General features: G+C 30.7%; 1 protein-coding gene across 5 annotated transcripts in view; it reads right to left on the bottom strand.

Annotated features, from left to right (window-relative positions):
- Positions 1 to 21,068, bottom strand: part of LOC125052079 (rho guanine nucleotide exchange factor 17) — an 89,219-nt gene that overhangs the window by 64,517 nt on the left and 3,634 nt on the right. For 4 of the 5 annotated variants that reach the window (XM_047652747.1, XM_047652749.1, XM_047652750.1 and 1 more), the window contains exon 2: positions 26 to 137. In XM_047652747.1, coding sequence (XP_047508703.1) covers positions 26 to 90 — 65 coding nt within the window. In that variant the 5' untranslated portion in view covers positions 91 to 137. Of the gene's footprint in view, positions 1 to 18; positions 138 to 21,068 lie in introns of all 5 variants that reach the window. The other variant, XM_047652752.1, reaches the window with a different exon arrangement.

Genomic DNA, 21,068 nt, shown 5'->3' with positions numbered 1-21,068 from the left:
AAATAAAAACTTATATACAGGGAACCTGTTGAAGTCGCGTCTCCTTCTGACGCCATCTTGCGGGGAGCGCGCGCGCGCGTCCGTCGCCATTTGTGATCACGTGACACCGCGCATGCTGCGTGCTCCTACTGGCAGTCCTGAAACAATGCATTGTGCTGATGTTGATAGATGCTTGATTGATAAAAATCAACAGAAAAAAACATCAAATACAAAAGACACATTCAATTTTGAAAACAAATATTTTTTAACTTCGTTATTTCATTACGATTTATAAGTGTGAAAATAAATTTGGGGTACCATTTGTATCTTCTGTATACTTCGAAATACATTTACTTTCATTGTAAATATAGTGTGGCATATAAAAATGTAATAAAGCGAGAAATATTTAAACATCAAGTCAAACATAATATATACAGACGTGCGTCCGTTCAAAGCATTGTTATAAATGTTAAAACCATTTATATCACGTCAGATTAATTCATTTCAAATGAACATTAATTGTGGATATATAAACAGATACGAATTGAAATTGGGTCAACAAAGACATCAGTGACCTCATTTAATTTTATATTCGACACAACTTGACACAATTTATCGTTGTCCGAAAATCACAAAATTATTAAATTAGCTTTCTCAAACGATTTGAATATATTCTAGCTGATGGCCAGGTTTACGTTAAAAACTTTATTAAAATTAAACTTAACTATTGTTAGTTATTGTCAAAAAGATCCGAATGTAAAAAGTCTTTTTATAAAAAAGATCATATTCAATACATTATATTATATCATTATCATATTTCTACAGATCATTGAAAGCAAACTATCGACAACAGACATATTCACATTTCCTATTATTAGATATAAATATTCAATATCATATGGCCCTTAAGGTATCTTATACGTAGGTTTATAAGAATATCGACTCAATGGCTTTGACCACTAACTAAAACACATAAAGTAAATATCAGGATTTTTTTATATCCAGCTATCGTTCACCATTATTAACCACCATTATTAACCACCATTATTATAGTCAATATGTAGTATCTATATACTATAAAATCGCGTTATAGTATATAGTAACCTATTGCAATAGATTGTCAGGCTGAGAAGGCTGAGCATTTGTCTATAAAATAAAATTATCAAAAATCAGATGTAGATCTAAAGCCAAGACACCCATTTAGGGTTGTATCGCCACTGGATAATTATTATTACTAGTCTACTTTAAATCGTTAAACTAAAAAAACTATTAACCTGCAAATAAATTAATGATAAAAGTCGTTTCATAATAATGAAAAAAACGTTCGTACAAAAGTTCAAAACCACAGAAAATTTCACAAAGAGGTTTTGCAATTACACGCATTATCTCGTTTACTTTGATCTTTGAAACAATGCCGACGTCTAATAAAATGATATCCAAATTTAATGTGAAAATAAAGTTTACATCGCATAAACGACATTCTTTTAAAGAAACATAATGAACATTTTAATTCTGTGTCATATTCTGCAATTCCTTTGTTCTTCCCACTTATCCATGTGAAAAGGTTACAACGGTGTATTATAAAGTTTAAATTGCCACTAAAGGCCGATTTACATTATCATTAGTGTTTAGGAGAGTGCTTTAGGATAGTACTTTAGTTGAAACATGTAAACGCTACTTGCTTTAGTAAACTCTACGCTAAAGAACTTGCCTTTCAAGTTGTACTAAAGCACTCTCCTAAACACTAAGATAATGTAAATCGGCCTTAAGATTTACATTTTTACACTTTTTCATTGAGTTATATTGTCACGTTAGAAATTTAAGTTTGCTGTATTTTTTGGGCAAATTAAATTTATTTTAAAAATATTTATTTTAAGTATAGTTATGTTTTGCAACAAGTATTATTGCTTTTTAAGACATGAGTCAAAATATTGTACAGGTACATATTTATTAAATACGGCGCATTACGTTTAAGCCAAATTATCGTAAAATACATTTATGAGACAGCCAAAAGATTGTAAGATAATATTATGTTCAATACACTGAAAAAATTATTGGCTAATTCAATGTTCATTTAATGTTAAAATATATCAATAAATATTGTATCAAGACTGCTAGCGACATCTATGTTGCAGAATTAGCAGAAATATATTTGTAAGTGTAGGGCAGATTCGTATACGCTTATGGGCGGGCGAAATTTAGAATTACTTTCATTCAAGTTCTACAGACTGCTGGTAGATGTCACTAGTGGTACATAACCTACGAATACTAAAGTAATATTAAAAAGAAGAATTAAATGGTTTGTTTCGTTCTTTTATCTACACCTTTGTTTTAATTTTAATGTTTAAAGTTGATGAATTAGGTAAACCTATATAATAATTGATATCAATATAGACAAGAAATAATGGCAAGATCAATAGGAACATCGACTGTCGTTTTCGTTGGGTTATATGAGTACAACTCATATAACCCAACTTTCAGCTTTTAAATAAAAAGCAATTATTTAGTATTACACAAAATTTAAGATATAAAATATTAAGTACTTGGAGTATGCATCCAAAGTATGGATTTTTCCACAAGCTGAAATCGTGGAAAAAAACTAGTGGAAAAATTGAGAAACTTTCCAGTCAACACGTCTTCTTAACAAAAATTAAGGGCAAGTAGGCGATCAGTCTACATGAACCAAAGTTTCGCCGGAATCGAACTCAGGACTTGGTTAACCACTAGCGTAAAGTAAAGATATTCTATTAAAATGTACCCTTCATAAATTAGTGATTCAGAATCCGGATATTTCAGAAATGCATTAATTAAAGACGTATTTGGTCTTAAGCTTCCGCAGTAATTTAAATCTTATCTCCAAAGCTTCAGATTAACTCTTTAGGCATTTTATGTGACATTATATAAATATTGCTGCAAAATAAAATAAGATACTGAGGCGCCATCTTACTTGATATCGAATCAATTAATAACTTCATTACAAGGTTTATAATAAAAAGATGACACTTATGTTGGACATTACGTTAATTAATTTATCTTAATAAACAAATATATTAACTTTTGGATTTAAAAAGAGTTACTAGAATCTTCCTTTCACTCGTGAGAGATTTCTGTGTTTAAGATTACTTAATTAGTAACGGGCGTGCTAAACGTTCTAATAAAACCTATAATCGAAAATAAACACGGATTTATGCATTATTAAACTCGACACTTTGAGACTCTTCACATCAGCCATGTCATCCAGTTTATTATATAAGGTTTTGGTAAATAAATCACATTTCAATGGACGTTCATAAAACACAACTTTACTGTATATAAAGGATTAAGATAATCTAATATAATTAATATCATAGATCAGGTAATACGTAGGTCTAACCTTGAAGTGCAGTCATTCGTGTGCCACAAACCACAACATCAATGTGAACGATTTATTACATTAAACCTATTTAATTTTTTATCACCTTTTTTAGCTAAACGAGGCCTTAAGCTACACTTATTGGTATAAATGAAATACTTACCTTACCTTAAATAGACATACAATTAAGAATTTGTTAGATAAAATCGTATTTAATATTTAATTTGTAATAATATACCAATATCTGTTTTAAATTTAATTAGTTCTAATTTAGAAATACTACAATTATATTATAAGCTACATAATTAATATTTTAATGACGAACTTTTTCATAAAATTGTTTCACTGTTGTTGTAATCACTTCTTAATTGAATTAACAATATCCACTAAAACTGATCGGCACTTATAATAGACTATGATGTCATAGTTTTAAAATAACGATAGGTGTGCAAAAACCTAATAAAGCTGATAATACGAAGAAAAGCACATCTGGCACGGTTCCACACAGCGAATGTCACCCATAAACACATAATGTCCCAGGAATTAGGTTATAAATTGAAAGATAAACGTAAATTAAATGCATCGCCTCGTAAAAGAATACGTTATCTATATAACCAAGTTCCGAGGAGTGATTTCTATTTAAAACTTTGATAGTGACGTTCGGTGAGTGGGCTTTTATTACCTGATATAGATGTAGTGGTTTTAGATGTGGCGTTTGAGGTCCTCGTGGCTAACCGTTTTCGCAGCGTAATTAGTTCTCCGCCTCATATGCGTTGTAAGGAATAAGGTTCCGGTTCATCCTCTGATATATTGGGCACAGTGAATACAGTAAGTATCATATAGTTAGATCAATTTTGTCACAACCAGATTTTGTTACGAATGATAATAATATTTTCTGTTATAATTGCAGTCCAGCAATTGAATCCTCATGTGGAATATCAAGGCCCTGAATATCCTAGACTTATAAAGACTTTAAAAAATTGTTTCTTTACAGAGTAGTTGCAAGACTAATGACTTTTAATGACAAGTACTAACTCAGTATTGGAAAAAGTTATAACTATGATATTTACGATGGCACTTGTCTTATAGACACGCCCGTAACTAATTAAAAAAGGTAAATTTACAAAATCTCTCACGAGTGAAAGGAAGATTCTTGTTTCTCTTCACTTAAAATATTGACTTTTTATTTATTAAAACTAAATTAGTATAATCACCCTTTTAACTAAAGTACTCATGTCGCTTTTCAGTGTTAACACAATTTAACAGGAAAAGACCACAGACAGCATGATTGAACAGTGCAGTATGATTGAATGACGAATGAATGAAAGAGTGAAACGAGTCTGATTTAAATATTGTAAAAAATATAGATCCACTGGTTGAAATGTAACATGCATCTATTTATTTTATAAAGTTTCATATTATATGCTCTATATATTTAGCGATTTTCTACAGAAGGTAGGAGTTATTGTTAGAATAAAAGCTCAGCTTTAATAGTGAGTCGTATTACACTTTACTATTCTAAAGCAGCGTGTTGGTCGTTGAGTCACTCTTTCATAGAAAATCATTTGTCATAAAACAGGTTCAATTTGATGTTCCACTTAGTACATTCATGTTTTATTGTCTTAAAAATTACGACAATCCAAGATTAACGAGCTTTTTGCATAGCCAACCTACACTACGCCCACTGAGCAATATCTTAACGTTTTACTATCTAATGCCCGTGACTTTGCGCAGAATTAGTGTTTACTCTACATTTATTACATAAAACATTAAGTACAAGGCAGCAAAAAAGGCACTGTGATAGAAATTAGACTCTAAAGATGAGTACTGAAAGAATAACAAATATAAAAAAAAAATATTTAGGATTTGCTTCACTGACTATTTTATATCAGATTTCTAACCCAAGCCAACTTAATGAAAACATAATCTCAATTTTCTTCCGTAAAACGATGTTGGATAGAACCGATTAAAACCTTAGATTAATTACTCAACAATTAAAACGGTTTGAAATGCCACTTAATCACGAACTAGTCTCGGTTTTTATCATTATGACTACTTATCATTTCTCAAGTTCACCGGCTTTTAACTGACCACTTTCTTTTAAATATGTACGATATATTTTATAAAGTACGACACTTTTAAGAATTTCAAAGTCATGAGAAAGAAAGAGTATCCTGGGACTGTGTGTGTTACAGGAATCGTCGATAGTCTTATAATCTGAATTCGAGATTCAAAATGATTTTTGAAAAATAGTGTTGACTGAAGGCATTTAGTGAAGTGTATTCTTTTATTTAAGTAATAAATTTTAGGAAGTAATTTTTTTTTTAATTTGGAATGTATTTCATATGGTGCAGATATGTTTAATTTCTGAAAAAGTAAGCATTATGAAAATTTTTAACCTGTATAATTTAATAATACGATGCCTGCTGATGATAAATGATGATGAAATTGAGAAGATGATAAATGCTTAAACACAACGCAAAAACTGCACCAATTTTGACGGAGGTTTTATTAAACTAAAAACTAAAAAAAAATGTAAACTAAATGTACATATATCTGTAAAGAACATATGTACTATATCTACTAATAACATAGACATTTCTAACATCAAGATATGATGTTAATTTTAGAGTCATATGTATTGACAAGATTGATAATCTACTTTGCAAAACTGACGATGCGTCATTTGATTTGTTGATTTAAAAATTTGTATGAGGCGTTAAAATATTCGAAGCTGAAGCACAAAAGTAATTTATCATTTCAATACATTTGTTATATTTACTTTTAGAATTAGGTTTTATTTATTTATTGGGGTCTTCGATAATCATTCATATGAACTGGTATTTTTATTTTCGTATGTTTTATTAATATTTTTCCTACTCAATAACGAATCCTCTGATTTTAACATTTTATATAAACTGAGCGATTTACAACTGCGCTACACAAAAACAAATCTTTATAACAGGTTTTTTTTTTAATGTTGGTAATCAGTGTCGGTAACTTAAACTAACAATAAGCATATCCTCTACGACCTCAAACTATTCAATAAAATACTATACTTTTCCCTTAAAGTCCAGCAACGCACTCACTAACAGGACTTCTTCATGGACTGGAATAGCTGCCTTTTATCCCTATTCCATAGACTTGTTTGCCCCTCATATAAACAGTTTCATCAATTTGTACATAATAACCAAAATTATGCAGTGTTGTATCATTAACATTATGGCACATTTTTTAACATATGGTCATTACTGGTTGTATGAGCGACGCCTTGAAACCAATTCATTATTATACACTGCCTGTAAAGCTTTATCGTTTAAAATAAATCGAAAGTTATGAAACTGAAAAATATCCGGAAACCTATCAATCAATTTGTTGATAAACAAATCCAGTCCCTGACCGCATTGGCTACGGGTTAACTGTTAAAATATATATGAGGCTATCGCCTAGTTTGTTTTTTCAGTATAGATCAATAAAAACGACACCTAATGTTTCGACATATGACAAATATACGTTCATACTATGTGCGCGACTTTGTTCTCTTGGAAACAGAAACGCGGAATTGAAGACAACTAAATTAGTAAGATATTAAGTGTTAGTTCTTAGCCTTACACTAAAGCCTTATCTGACCCAATAACTAATTAAAGTTAGATCGGTGCTTTCGAGCACTTATTTTAATGCATTTATCCACATTTAAATGCTAAAATTAGTTACAATTTTGCATTACAAAATTACACATTTAGTGTAGAGATCGAGGGACTTGTAAGAAGACACTTTCGTTATATCACATTAGCACTGTTATACACAACAACGCTTAAACCGTTTAAAACTGCTCATTTTAACGCAGACTTTTTCAAAAGGAATTTGAATCAATCGCCGAAAAATGTTTATATGTAATCCCTATAATAATTGCTTTAATTACAATAACATGTATCCCAGGCTCTAGTAAAACAAGAACTGTATTTCAGAAGCCTGTTACTAAATACAAAAAAATAAAAAATAAGTTAGTATACATTTAATTTTTTTATTTATTCCAAATAAAAAAATTAAAAAAACAATGAAAACGCCTGTGAAAACGGCGCTTGGCGTGTGACTTTCGTAAAAACGTATTGGATTTTGACATACGAGTCATAGTTCGCGCTCTCGAATGTACATCTTGCCATAAAACACTTCTTCCCCGTTGACCATAATGTAATGTTGCTATATGCAATAAGTAAAGAAAATATCTTTTAAGTTTTAACAATGTTACAAGATAAACCAATCTAGAAAGGATAAAGTTCAATGTGTAATATGATATGATATAAGTAAAGACAGATAATACGTAGAAATAGGAACTAGATTAAACTACTATACATCAGTTGTTTAAAACGTTTATATTATCGACTATCTTGGGTTAAATAACAGAAAAACAAGAATACAGTTATCATTTTCGGAGACCCTTTATGTGTTTTAAGTCCTGTCAGCTGTGACCCCGCAATGAGGAAAACACTTTTCTGACTCAAAGTCAAGTATGATTTTAAAGTAAGTAAACATTACTTACTTTCTGAAATCAAGAGTGTAAAACAAAAGACGCGTTCCGCTCACTCTTTATAAGTGCGACTGATAAATAATCGTCATTACCCAAAACCTTCGATTTGATGAGAAGGCTTTATTCTACCAAACCCAATTAGATATTGAATCATAAATTCGGCCTATACGGCAAGTACATTAAGTCTAGAAATCCAAACGCCTATTTCCTGAAGCTATTTTTTATATTAAAGAAACCTTAATTATTTTAACCTTACCTAAAAGTCTAACAATACGTAAATTACTTTAGTGTGTACCCTCTATTTGTAGTGTGTAACCTACCCTAATTTATTATTATTATTTCATTATTATCCCCTCTTATTATATATATTTACAAATCGAGTAAGTAGGTTAAGCATGGGGTCGCTAAAAATAAACTTACGTTCCCATACATTTGTTTAAATAGATCTAAGTTATTTTTAAGTATAGTTAAATATTAATAGTTTAAAAGTTACATAGACACAAAATATGGCGACCTTACACTAAAAAACGAGTTGTTTAATTATTAAAAAAATGTGATATCTATAGGTAGATCTGAACAGCAAAAAATCAATAAGGATCTTTTGACTGACATTTAACCCGTCATTTCTCAAATACACCAGTAGCCTAATAGTTTTCTAAGCATTCGCGAAGATTTATTATTTTTATCTCAGTCCGATGTGTAATTAATGTTTGTAATCGTACACATCTTTAGACCTTATTACAAGAGCCATAAGAACTGTCAAATCGAAGCGAAATGTGTGAAATGCCAAATGATTTTTAAACGTATACCCATGGACTTTAAGTTTTAATTGGTCTAATTTATTTCAGAGTTAAACGAACTTACATGTACTTGACCTTTAAATTATGAAAGAAACATTTGTGTAGGTGTTCGTCATACGTGCCGGTCAAAATAATATAGTTTTACAGTTACAAATTGTAAATGTAAACGACTAGACCGATTTTCGTAGAGACAGATAAGGATAAGGTCACACAGATTATAGAAAAATATAACAATGAAGCATTAAATTTTTTACATAATTAATTATGATTAACTACATGAAAGATACTATGGTGTTGATCATTTTTTATATATTTATATTGTATATATGCAATTTAAGTAAGTAGTAAGTTTTAGTCTATACCAGTGTTTGCCAACGTGGGGCAATTTGATTGATGGCTATTCGAATATTTATTAAAATAATTTTAATTTTATTATGTTTTGAAAATTTACATACAGATACACTCATAAATAAAGGGCTGGTCACACAGATTATAGAAAAACATAACAATGAAGCATTATTATATTTTTCATATATATAATTAAATATGATTAACTACATGAAAGATACTATGGTGTTGATCATTGTTTTATATTATGTATAAATGCAATTTAGGTAAGTAGTAAGTTTTAGTCTATACCAGTGTTTGGTAACGTGGGGCAATTTAATCGATATGGGGGGCTATTCGAATATTTATTAAAATAATTTTAATTTTATTAAATGTTTTGAAAATGGACTTACGGTGTTTCGGTAACAAGTTCTTAGTAATTTCTTTCTAAAACCTATCATTTAAGTTTCTGAACTATTCCACTTTTTTATATTAAAAATTCTGTATGTAGGGGCGGAGGCATAAGAATTTTACAAAAGCTAAGGTGGCATGGCACAAAAAAGGTTGGGAAACACTGGTCTGTAGGTACTAATCTATAGGGTTTCTGGGTGATGATTTTATTTACCTAAGCTATAGATGCAGGCCTATGTTTTGTATCATTTTTCATGTATTACAAGAATCGGCGAGTATTTGGACCATAAGTTTGGCAACAATTAAGTATAAATAGCTTAACTTATTATTATGCCATGTGTTGATTTTATTATTATCTTACTTAAAGAAAATTAATATGACTGATTTTATATGGCTGATTGTGCGGATTTTTATAATAGATCGATCCATGGATTTTACATTGATATATTTAGTGCCTCTTTCTTGCAAATAAGTGATTTATAGTATTTATACATAGTTAGTAACAATACATATTAATAACTTTTAAATTATTTGCGAAAACTAGTTTTAAAACTGGAGCAAAGTTGGCCTAGTGGCATCAGAGTGCGACTGTCATCCCAGGTTTATAAGTAAACAAATACACGTGAATCTAGTAGTTATGATTTTCTTTTAAAAGTTGGATAATCGGCTCTTGCAAAGAGAGCTCTGTGATATTCCACTTTGAACTCGTAGGTTTGACACCCGACTACGCACCAAAGGAAACATGTGCGTACTTAACACCCGCTGATCATCCACTTGCTTATTAAGAAATATAAATGATCACGAAACAGATACAAAAATCCGAGGCTCAGACCTTAAAATGTTGAGTTTTATAGTTGAAAAACTTCTAGTCTAGTGAAAATTTGTAAATAAAAAAAAAATAAAAAATTACATTAAATTTAAATAACTTCTTTTGGCAACCCTATTTAGAAGGTGTAATATCATGGCAACCTATAACCCTGAATTCATGCAATATTTTATTAATAACATAAAAAAGACAGCCTTATCTTAAAACCCTATTAAATTTATAGAACTTTCTGATTTTATTGTAATATGAATTACCTATTTGAGATAATTTTTACGACTTTTATTTCACGTTTCGCGAAAGTTTCAATATTATTGCCACAACACGCGATAACAGGATATAACTATGTATTATTTGTCAATAATTATGTCAATGGCTTCATTAAGTATTCAATTTGAATATTATTAGAATAATTTACGATTTTTTGTATACTACGGGGGCGGTCCACATGTCTAAGCTAAAGATGAAGACACACTGTGGAAATAAATATATATTTTTTTAAATAAATGTGGCGTTTATCTATATTATTTTACGTTTTTAAAGCGGTCCCATTCGTTCGCTGATCCTATACATTTCTTTTGTTCACGCATTCGTGCTAAAATTTATATGAAAATAAATAAATATACGTACATTGTCCCGTGGTGTAGAAAATTGTTTCTGCAATTGTTCTTCTTGAACAACGTGTTGTCATTCACTAAAAAACCATTTGTTATACATTATAACCTATTTCGCCTACCTTATCATTGTTTTTTTATTACAGGCAAGCCTTCTGTGCCTGACATTCGCCGTCGCCTTTTTGGGTCAAAGGCGGTTTGATTACGACGTTTTACTTTGAACGAGTGTGTAATAGACAGATTTGAGACAGAGGCAGACCATTGGTGCACAGTTAGGACCTACGACCTCAGGGATGAATAGCACGCTGTAGCCACTAGGCCAACACTGCTCTTTCTATTTGTTACTAAGTATAAACTACATATTTTCCTTACTAAGGAAAAAATATTATAAGCTATTTTCGGTGCCCATGAGATAACGCAGCGTTGTATTAACACTACTTCTATTTGTTATATAGTGTATTTACGACTTTAATCTTTGAATTCGGTTCTACAAAGAGAATCGTTCCAGTCCCAATCGATTGAATACAACGCATTATATTCGAATCAATTTGTAGATTTTGTTGTTTTCCGCGCCAGTAAAATGTAAGAACCATATGTAAATTGGTTCCACTCCAATTGGTGGACCACTCCCTTCAGTCAATAGCTCACGTGTAAGCGTCGTGGTCTGCAAGGAAGCATCTAGAGCGGACAATCTGTCTCCACAGGTTTCTGTCCAGCGCCTCTCTTATAGTGCATAGTTTTGAGGAAGATGAGTCTTTCACTTGATCGGTCCATCTGGTTGGTGAAGTTTCATCGCCTCTGCGTATTGTATAGCCGATATATGATATAATTCGCTGTCAGCATACGGTAGATAGACAGGTCCATATGCGGAGTTGGATCGCTATTGGTGCGCTTCGCAAGATATTCTTAGCATTTGTCTCCATCACCACTCAAAGGCATCAATTCTTTGCCGTTCCCGAGCCAAGATAGTCCACGTTTATACTCCATACAAGAAGATAGGGAATACTAGAACCCATATCAGACTGATTTTGTTTTTGATACCAATTCCTCTTTTCTTCCAGGTGTTGTAAATCTCACTTGCAAGAAAATAATGAACGAAGCCTCGTCAAGCAAGACAGAATTTGGTAAGATATTTAGTAAGAAAACCTTTGGAATTTGTAATGATACGTACACGATATTGACTTAAAGATATTTTAAATTACAGTTAAATATATTATCTTTTGTTCCATTATCTTGTTCATATCTATATTGTGGTAGATTTAGAATCTACTTTATTTTTGTTTTGTCTCACTGTTTGAAGTTTCTTAAAACTATTAGAGTATATCAAACATTCAGTCGAAACGAACATAAACTAATCAATAATATCATAAGAACAAAACAGGTATGTAGCATAAGGTTAAACAACGACGCAGGACTCAACTAGTTTACGAATAACAAATGGCTAAGCTTGTGAACATATCCATTAACGTTTAAAAAAAATTAAATTGAAAAATGATCACGTATCTAACAGCACATTAACTTTAATGTGAGGATATTAAAGTTAAAGATTTTTTGACGTTTGACAAATGCCGTTTTTTTGGTATAATTGCTTAGCACCTATCTCAAAGATATTAATCAAAACTTCTTTTAGTATAATTTTGCTTCGTTCTCTTTTTCAATTTAGGCTAAATGTATTTAATTATGGAACGTGAATAAACGTACATAAGCGACGAAAAAGTGGGATTCGACATTAAATTATATTGTTTTTTTTTAAGTTATATATTATATGTATATATATATTATATACATTTTTATTCATTACAATGTGTAAGATTTGGGAACCCTTTTAAGTAAGAAATACCTGTGTCAGGGTTCCCAGCTCTTCCATAACAAACTCAATTGTCAATTCCTTAAAAGATATTAATATATAATTTAATTACATATTTTATTTTATTTATGTGGTTGGTAAGAGTTTATGATTTACCTTTATATCGAACATACTTCGATTCCCGGCGAAATTTTTTAGTGAATAAATTTTGTCGTTTAAAAGTTCAAACTGTTTCCCATTTTACAGTCCTAAAAATATATTACGAACGATTTATGGTACTTGTATAAAAAGCAATAAAACAGAAAGTCTAATTTAAAATACAATGAAATAGAATTCACGAACTAATAATCCGCATGTATATTGATATAGATCTATTGGTCAATAAACTCATTTATTTTGTCAAATTTATGAGGGCGATCTTTTATTTATTCACCTAATTTTAATATTCACAATAGTTGATTTTATAAATCAGATAGTGTTATGTAGATAAGACCAATCCATCATTGCTATTTTTATTTCATAATTTTATCGAAGAAAAATAAAGAAAATCTATTAAAAAGGCAAAAATATTACAATAAAACAAGTAATAGTATTTTTGCCTGAGTTTGCAAATATTTTCCGTACATTATAACCACGACACTACTTTTCTGTGTGTTAAAACTTGGATATAAGCAAATTTCGAATTTCATTCTAACTAAAGATATCCTACAAAATGTTTAAGGTTAGGACCCCGTTTTTATTTTCTTAAATATATTTTAATACCCGAACAACGGAGCTTTGCAAAATCCTATACAAAAACATCTTATTTATTGCAAGAAAGTCGAATTTCGACATAAAACGGTTTTCTCATGACATAACATTGACTTTAATATGATAATCTCGTTTCATTGGTCTGTAAAATTTGATGGCTATAAAAATAAGCGCCAGTGAATTAAAATTGATATGAGACAGGGATTTGATTTTTTGATGAAAATTAAACTCAATTAACGATAATGTTTATTTACCAATTTATAGCATTAATGCGTCACAAACTTCTTAAATATATTACGTATAGTTTAACTATAAATCTACTTGAGAAGCGCTTTGTGAACTCAACAGAATCGGGAACACAACGTTATTGGTTATTCGACTTTAGTGTAAAACATACAAATCATAAAAAGATTATTAGACCAGTGCAGATAGCCTTTAAAATAAATAAAAAGTGAAAAAAATTACAGTAGGATGAAACTCATTAGAAAAGCAGGGGAATATGATCAAAATGAAAGGAAAAATAAATTACGGTCGATCTGAGGTCGGGAAGGGGTAGGGGGGGGGGAGTTTTAAGGGTAAAAAACTGTTTATCTCGATTTCCGGGAAAACTACAAGTCCTATCGAAGAAAGTTAAATGGCAAAGTTGTAGGTAATAAAAAGATCTAAAACTTTTGTATTCACACATTTTTCACATAACCTCAAAATTTATGTGAAAAATTCAAAAAACCAAGTTTTGTTTTTAGGTTTCAAAAATTATCGGCACTGGTCTATATCTGCTTTTGAGCTAACAGAAAATACCATTATCGAATACGAATACTTTCAAATTTATCGACGTTTGCACTTATCAGTAAGATATCCAAAAAAGCAAGCAGATTTTTACGTAATTTTCAGATTTTCACTTTGCTTAAAATGCTCCACCAGAAAATAGTTTTTGCTACGATTAGTTATCGTATTAAAAATTATTACAATAGACCACTTTCATCAGGAAAAAAGTGTGTGTGTACTTGTTTTGATGTATAAGCTCTATTTTTCCTTAATAAATATTGAAGGTGAAATGCTTTTGGTATTTAGGTTATACGACATACGTATATGGGAAACTTAATTTGAACTTGTGAAGCTTACGCAATCATTTTTAATTAAACGAATAATTGGTAAGTTATAACTTTTTTATTATCTCGTTAATTTCCTGTCTTGATATCTCTTTTGCCATTGGTTTTGGGTATCGCATCTTTACAAACGAAGACTGTAATAATTATTTTGATTTAACTGAAAAACCGATGGACCTGTGATTAATATTTAAAATTGCATATATCGCTAATGTCAAAACATTTCTCAGAAAAATTGGACAACTATATTCGGACAACTGTTTTGACAGGAAACCAAACAAACTGATATTTAATTAAAAAGTTCGACTATTTTTCCGGAATAAGAAAAGCTGATAGATGGAGAATCTGAGACAGTATACAAGAATAAGGGAAATTGGAACAACAATTAAGAAGCTGAAATGGAAGCGGACTGGGCAAGTCATGGTTCAGTTATCTAACAGAATGGTTTAACCACATAAGCGATGGAACGACATATTCACAAACATGATGGAAAATTTATGACAGCGCGCAAAGAAAGCACAGTGTGCGAGGACTTTTCCACTTGGCAAGCGCATGAGGAGCTGGTGCTAAATATAATATCATTGGAATAAGACTTAATATTTTAAATACTCAATTATCCGAATTTTTTGCTTAAAAAAACAACGGGGAGCGGCGTACGGCCAGAGGCACGGCACGACTATCCAACAAAATTCCTCGCCTCGCCATACGACCTTACAGCCCAAATGATGATGCACCTTTGTTGCAAAAAATTAGTACTGGTATATCTATACTTTTCCATCAAAAATACTATACTACGAAAGCCGCAAGAATGCTAGGTGACAAAAACATTAACATAAAACATAACAAGACAAACAAGTTTGATATTATGAATTTATTTCCCTACATCTTAATTAGTTTAGCTAATTAGACAAAATGTTCAAACCCACTCTTTTAAAATATAAGCTATAAGTGCAAATATTTCTTTTTTTTTAAGGGCCAAAAGGGCAGCCCATAGACACCCATTTTAGTGGGTGCTTTGCCGGCCTTTGAGGGAGGAGTACACTCGATTTTTAAACATTTGGAGGTCGTATCTCTCTACCAGATATTTACTTTTGTTTTTAACAATGAACTATGGGAGAATGAGCTTCATGGAAATAACTTTATCTAATGCATAATATTACTTAAAGCTACAATAGATGTCTCTTTACTCAATACCTCTAAACATCTACAGCTATCAATGTTGTAAACCAGTTCAGGCAAGGCTTAAAAGTAAGTTTAATATAATTTAACGATACAAATCTTTAATTTGCATACGCCCTTTTTGAAAACGAAATGTGTCTGAAACGTGAGCGACGTTGCACAACGTCTTGATCAAAACAACAATACATTCACATTTTAATGTTCACTGGCGCTACGATTACGCAAAATCTTTTGTGTTCCGTTTCTGACTAATAGGGTTGTCAGCCTAACAATCAGAATACTTTTAATTAGAGTACATATACCACGCTATATAGAATGTCTATTTTAACGTTACTTAAGTCACGTGCCTAAGCGACAGCTGATATTAGTGTTGCTAGGATATTAGTGAACTATTTGCAACTACTTGAGCGCTGCATTTCTAAATTTATGTTTTTTCCCGCTGTTAATAAAAATATTATTTTTTTAAAATATGCTAGGAAAAGACAATATAATCTCTTAACCAACAATGCCATAGAAATACGCTACTTTGGGCAAGTTGAAAAGCTTCGTTCAGTCACTTGTCAGAACAAAGCTTAACACCGGTCTAACCTTAATTTCTCTTACAGGTATGTCTAAATAACATTGGATGTTTAGTCTGACAATGGTGTAGATTTTTATCATTGATCAAAAGCTAAATAATATGCTGATTAATTTTCCTCTTCATACATCACTCATTAAGCTCCATTCAATAAGTACTGTGATTCTGCAAAACATTACAAGTATATGTATAGTGAAAGGTTTGCTTTGAAGTTTGGTTGAAGATTGATCAATATTATGAAGTACTATTTTTCATTTATTATTATTGCCCGCGACGAATGTGGCGAATCAATACATGAAAAAGCGTACATATTTAATTTAAAAACGGTAAAACTGTAGCTGTAAGATGTAAGTAGCTAACAAAATAAACTCTTGAACGCTTTTATTTTTTAATAACATAACAGATGTAATTAATATGAAATGAAACTATATGGGCATACAACCTACGAATAATTGACAAATAATGTCAAAAATGACAATAAATATTTTTTTTTTATGGCTCTGGCACGGTTTGTGCATTAGCCAGCGTCAAGTATAAGATTTTTTATAATTCGTGCTTGCCTTAGAACTTCGACCGTGTCCTCCATGTACGGTTTAGGCACTCGCCCGGTACCGCACAAACCTCCCAAAGGCCGAGAACAAATTTAAATTAAATTAAAACCTGCCCTCGAACCGGGAATCGAACCCGGTACCCCTCACCTAGGTGCCACTTAATAAGACCGCTAGGCTATGAGGCCCCTAATAAATAAATTGAAACTTTTTTAATAAATAACAATATGTCAACGTAAATGCGAATATCTCGAATCAAAACAAACTTATCTGTGGAATGCGGTCAGACAAAGAGTGCCTGCGCATTATTAACAATGGAAATACTTTACAAGATAACTTGTGCAAATAATGGTTTGGTGACATTCGTGACTGAAGCCAAGGACGTGCGATATTAAAGGGAACTTGATCTTCCAATTAATTATCTTCATATGGTTAAACCTATAATAAACAGAAATATTTATAATCTAGATAAATTTTACATTTCGTTCCACGAATAATAAATAATAAAAGGATTTAAGAAAGTTCTTATCGCGATAAAGAACATGAAATTTAATATTTTCTGTACACTTTAAAGTACAGAAGGTTAGTACTTTATTACTAAATATAAACAAAATTAAACTTTTTAATTGGTTGTAATTGCATGGAACAACAAATACAGTCGCGGCTAGAACATGATAATTATTTCTGAGTTGTCATACCCTTCGGGCGTTTAAAAATTATTTAGTGATTAATTGCATATGTCAGATATAATTACATTGTCCGTAAAATTTAATTTCACATTTAAATATCGTAAATCTTTATTCCCTGTCAATTATAATTAGCTAGCTTAATTATAAACTTAAGTATTACTGAAAATCTCTGATAAAAATCGGTTTCTCCATCAGATGAACACGTATAGACTAAATACAACCTTCGAAACTAAGGTAATCTTTGTTTATAGGACTTTCTCTACCTGAAACTAGAAACTTTACGTCAGTCTGCAGCATTAGTTCTATCAAGAGAACGACAATTATGTATAATATGTTAATTAATAAAGTCGATAAATATTTGTGTTACAAAAATATTGTAGCGTGTGGATTACACTAGAAACTATAGAAATTGATGATCAACAACTGGCTGGTAATAGTTTAGAATCATATATATATATATTATGTATATTTAATATTTGCCCTTTTTAGTACATAGTTAACAAATTACTTAGGTTATTGTTTGTTAGTGCCTATAATAATCACTAACTATGACTCTTAAGATTAAGTTTCAGTATTTACTTTTTTATTTTATTTCTTGTATACATATATGTATAAAGCTTCATCTGTTATTTTATTGATTTAAAATTTAGTTATGCACTTTTTGCACTTTACCCTTTAGTATTTCTTGTTTTAATTTTCCTTAGACTATAGTTGCCTGGAAGAGATCGCTTGTTAGCGATAAGGCCGCGCGTAAATAAAATCTATGTTGTGTGTAATTTCGTGTGTGATTTTTTATTACATTTGCATTGTTATTGATTTAGGGTCATCTGTTGGATTATGTTTTTTTTTTTCAAATAAATAAATTTGTTTCGGCTTAATAAATAATCTAGGGTGACAGGTAATCTAGGCCCGAGTGGCTTAAATTTTTTTTTATAATTATCGTTATACATATTTGGGATTGGTATTGGTTGAACCAGTGCATACAATTTTTACAAATAATATACCTAAATCTTTCTCATAATCACTCTATCTATTGGCATAAATCGCATGATTTAGACTTTGTTTTATTATATGTACTCGTAATAATAGTGATAAAATCATAATTTTTCAATGACAAAATGTTAAAAAAAAATACACCAGTTTGTATACAATTTGGGTTTGATTATTTAGATATTAAATGATGGTTGTACAAGCATTTTTTATTTAATACTGGAGCAGATAACAACGCAATAATAAAGGTAAATAATTCATAAGCAATAGTCGACATTTATGGTTATGCGAAATTTGGCAAAAAAACAAATAGACCGTGTAAATATATTGCCATAAAATGGTATCTTGTTAGGCGGTGTGAATATTGGCGCCATTTTTATTATGACACGACATTTATAGACATGCAAATGTAAATAATATTCTTTAATACATACGAAGAGGTCGTCAATCGGACATACCGTTCGTTCCAGCTTCATTGCCCCGAATTATATATCGATTTGTAGAATTGTGCTCACCTTCCTGAAGAAGGCGCCAAAACAGCCATCACGACTTAGACGTTTATAAGTAATGCTCTGGTACAAATATTATTTATCAATGGCCAAAATTCTGCTAAATTATAGTTTTTTTGTAACTAATTAACGTGAGTAACATGTGATTTTGAGCGATACAAGTCACAGTTAAGTATATATATATTTTTTCTTATGTTTAAATCAAGCTAACCTCGTTTTTATCTTGTACCAAGTACGAGTCAAAATTATTATGCCTTAATTAAGCATGCCCCAAGCTCCAAAGTGGAAACAAAAGACTACACCTTAACACTGATATGTAGGTGCTGATGACGTCTGCTCTTTGTCTCAGAAGTAGGTTGACAAAATAACTTATAAATATAAGTAATTAAAAATAATTATAATGGATACAATACAACAAATGCGACATCTATTCGACACATATTACGTGCCAAAAAGCATGCAGACATTAATTAAATTGACATAAACAATAATAATGATCTGCTCTAAATACTTAAATATTTCAACTCAACTTTTTACTTCATCAATATGCAAGATTAGTATCTTAAACGATTGTAATAGGCTATAATGTATACCGTACATCTAGATAAAAACTAGCTCGGTAAATAAATTATTATTTTAACATTCTTCGTAATATTCAGGTATAGTTTTAAAGAAAGACTCTTTTTCTAAAACGCAATTTTATTAAAAATTTGCCAAGATTTCAAATCATAATTATAAAAACTTCCTTTTAAATTTTCTTGTTATTTCAAGTGTTTAATGGGATGAAAATTTAATTCATATTACAAATAAATAGGACTATTTATTAGCCATACAAAATCCGTATTAACTAAATTACGCATCTACGAGTATTTACATCTACCCTCATGTGAAATGCAACTACCCACATGAATTTAATTTTATAAGTAAAATTTAAACTGCTACTGATCTTATATCAAACGGCTTCACGACGTTTTTAATAATTTCCTATACTGAACGGCAAAGTACGTGACACACAAATACTGAATTGCATAATTTTTATGCAATTATGGTTATAACACGTCCTAACTCCTAAGTAATCGTTTTATAACGGTAATTATTTTGACAGATATAATTGTAATACTCAATGAAGTGGAAATTTTTACGTAATTTAAACTATTACATTAATAGTAGGTTTTTTGTTTCTCATAAACTGCCACATTTTGCAAGGAAATCTATAAATAAGTTTTGGAGTAAGTACCTACACTCTTTTATAATTTGACTCACATATGCCAAATTATACAATGTAACAAACATCAATCTTATCGTATTTTATTAATAGGGTTTAAAGCAAGTATAAATAAAATTAAAACCGTACGTTCGCTAAAATACTTCAGCTGATTTCTAAGAAATCATTGAATTAATATTCAAATAGGTGCTATCGTTCCTTTCAAACGGATGTGATTATTGATATTTCGACGAACGAACGAATTTATGGATATTGCTTAATAAAGTTACTAAATATCTATATGTCTTTTAAGCTTGCCTTTGCATTTTCTTTCCAATAGTAGGATCTTAGAGCAGTTTTGGCCTAGTGGCTTCATCGTACGACTCTCATCCCTCAGGTCGTAGGTTTTATCCCCGGCTGTGCACCAATGAACTTTCTTTCTATGTGCGCATTTAACATTCGCTTAGGAAACCAACATGTCTTAGACCCAAAAAACTCGACGTCGTGTGTCAGGCACTGTAGGTTGATCAACTTCTTGCCTATTAGATTGAAAAATGATCATGAAACAGATTCAGAAATCTGAGGCCTAGACCTAAAGAGGTTGTAGTGCCACTGATTTATTTTTATTTTTAGTAGAATCTTTAACAAGCCATTAGAAAGCTTAAGACACGATTATTAAATATTCTCACCTATAATTTAGTTTAAGCAACTAGTTTATGTAAGAGCATATCTTAAGATTGTGTTTACGTGTAAGAAACATTATTATAAACAAGCTTACACTGAGCTAGTATCGTAAGAACGTTCCAGTTAAAATTGGTTGCTGTTAGGTCGGACTTCCTGTCATTACTATGCTATATTTAAAACATTAAAGCATA

The sequence above is a fragment of the Pieris napi genome, chromosome 8 (genome assembly GCF_905475465.1).
Source record: "Pieris napi chromosome 8, ilPieNapi1.2, whole genome shotgun sequence".
NCBI classification, from domain to species: Eukaryota; Metazoa; Arthropoda; class Insecta; order Lepidoptera; family Pieridae; genus Pieris; species Pieris napi.
Note: the sequence above shows the minus strand (reverse complement) of the source record. Positions and strands in the feature narration are given on the sequence as shown.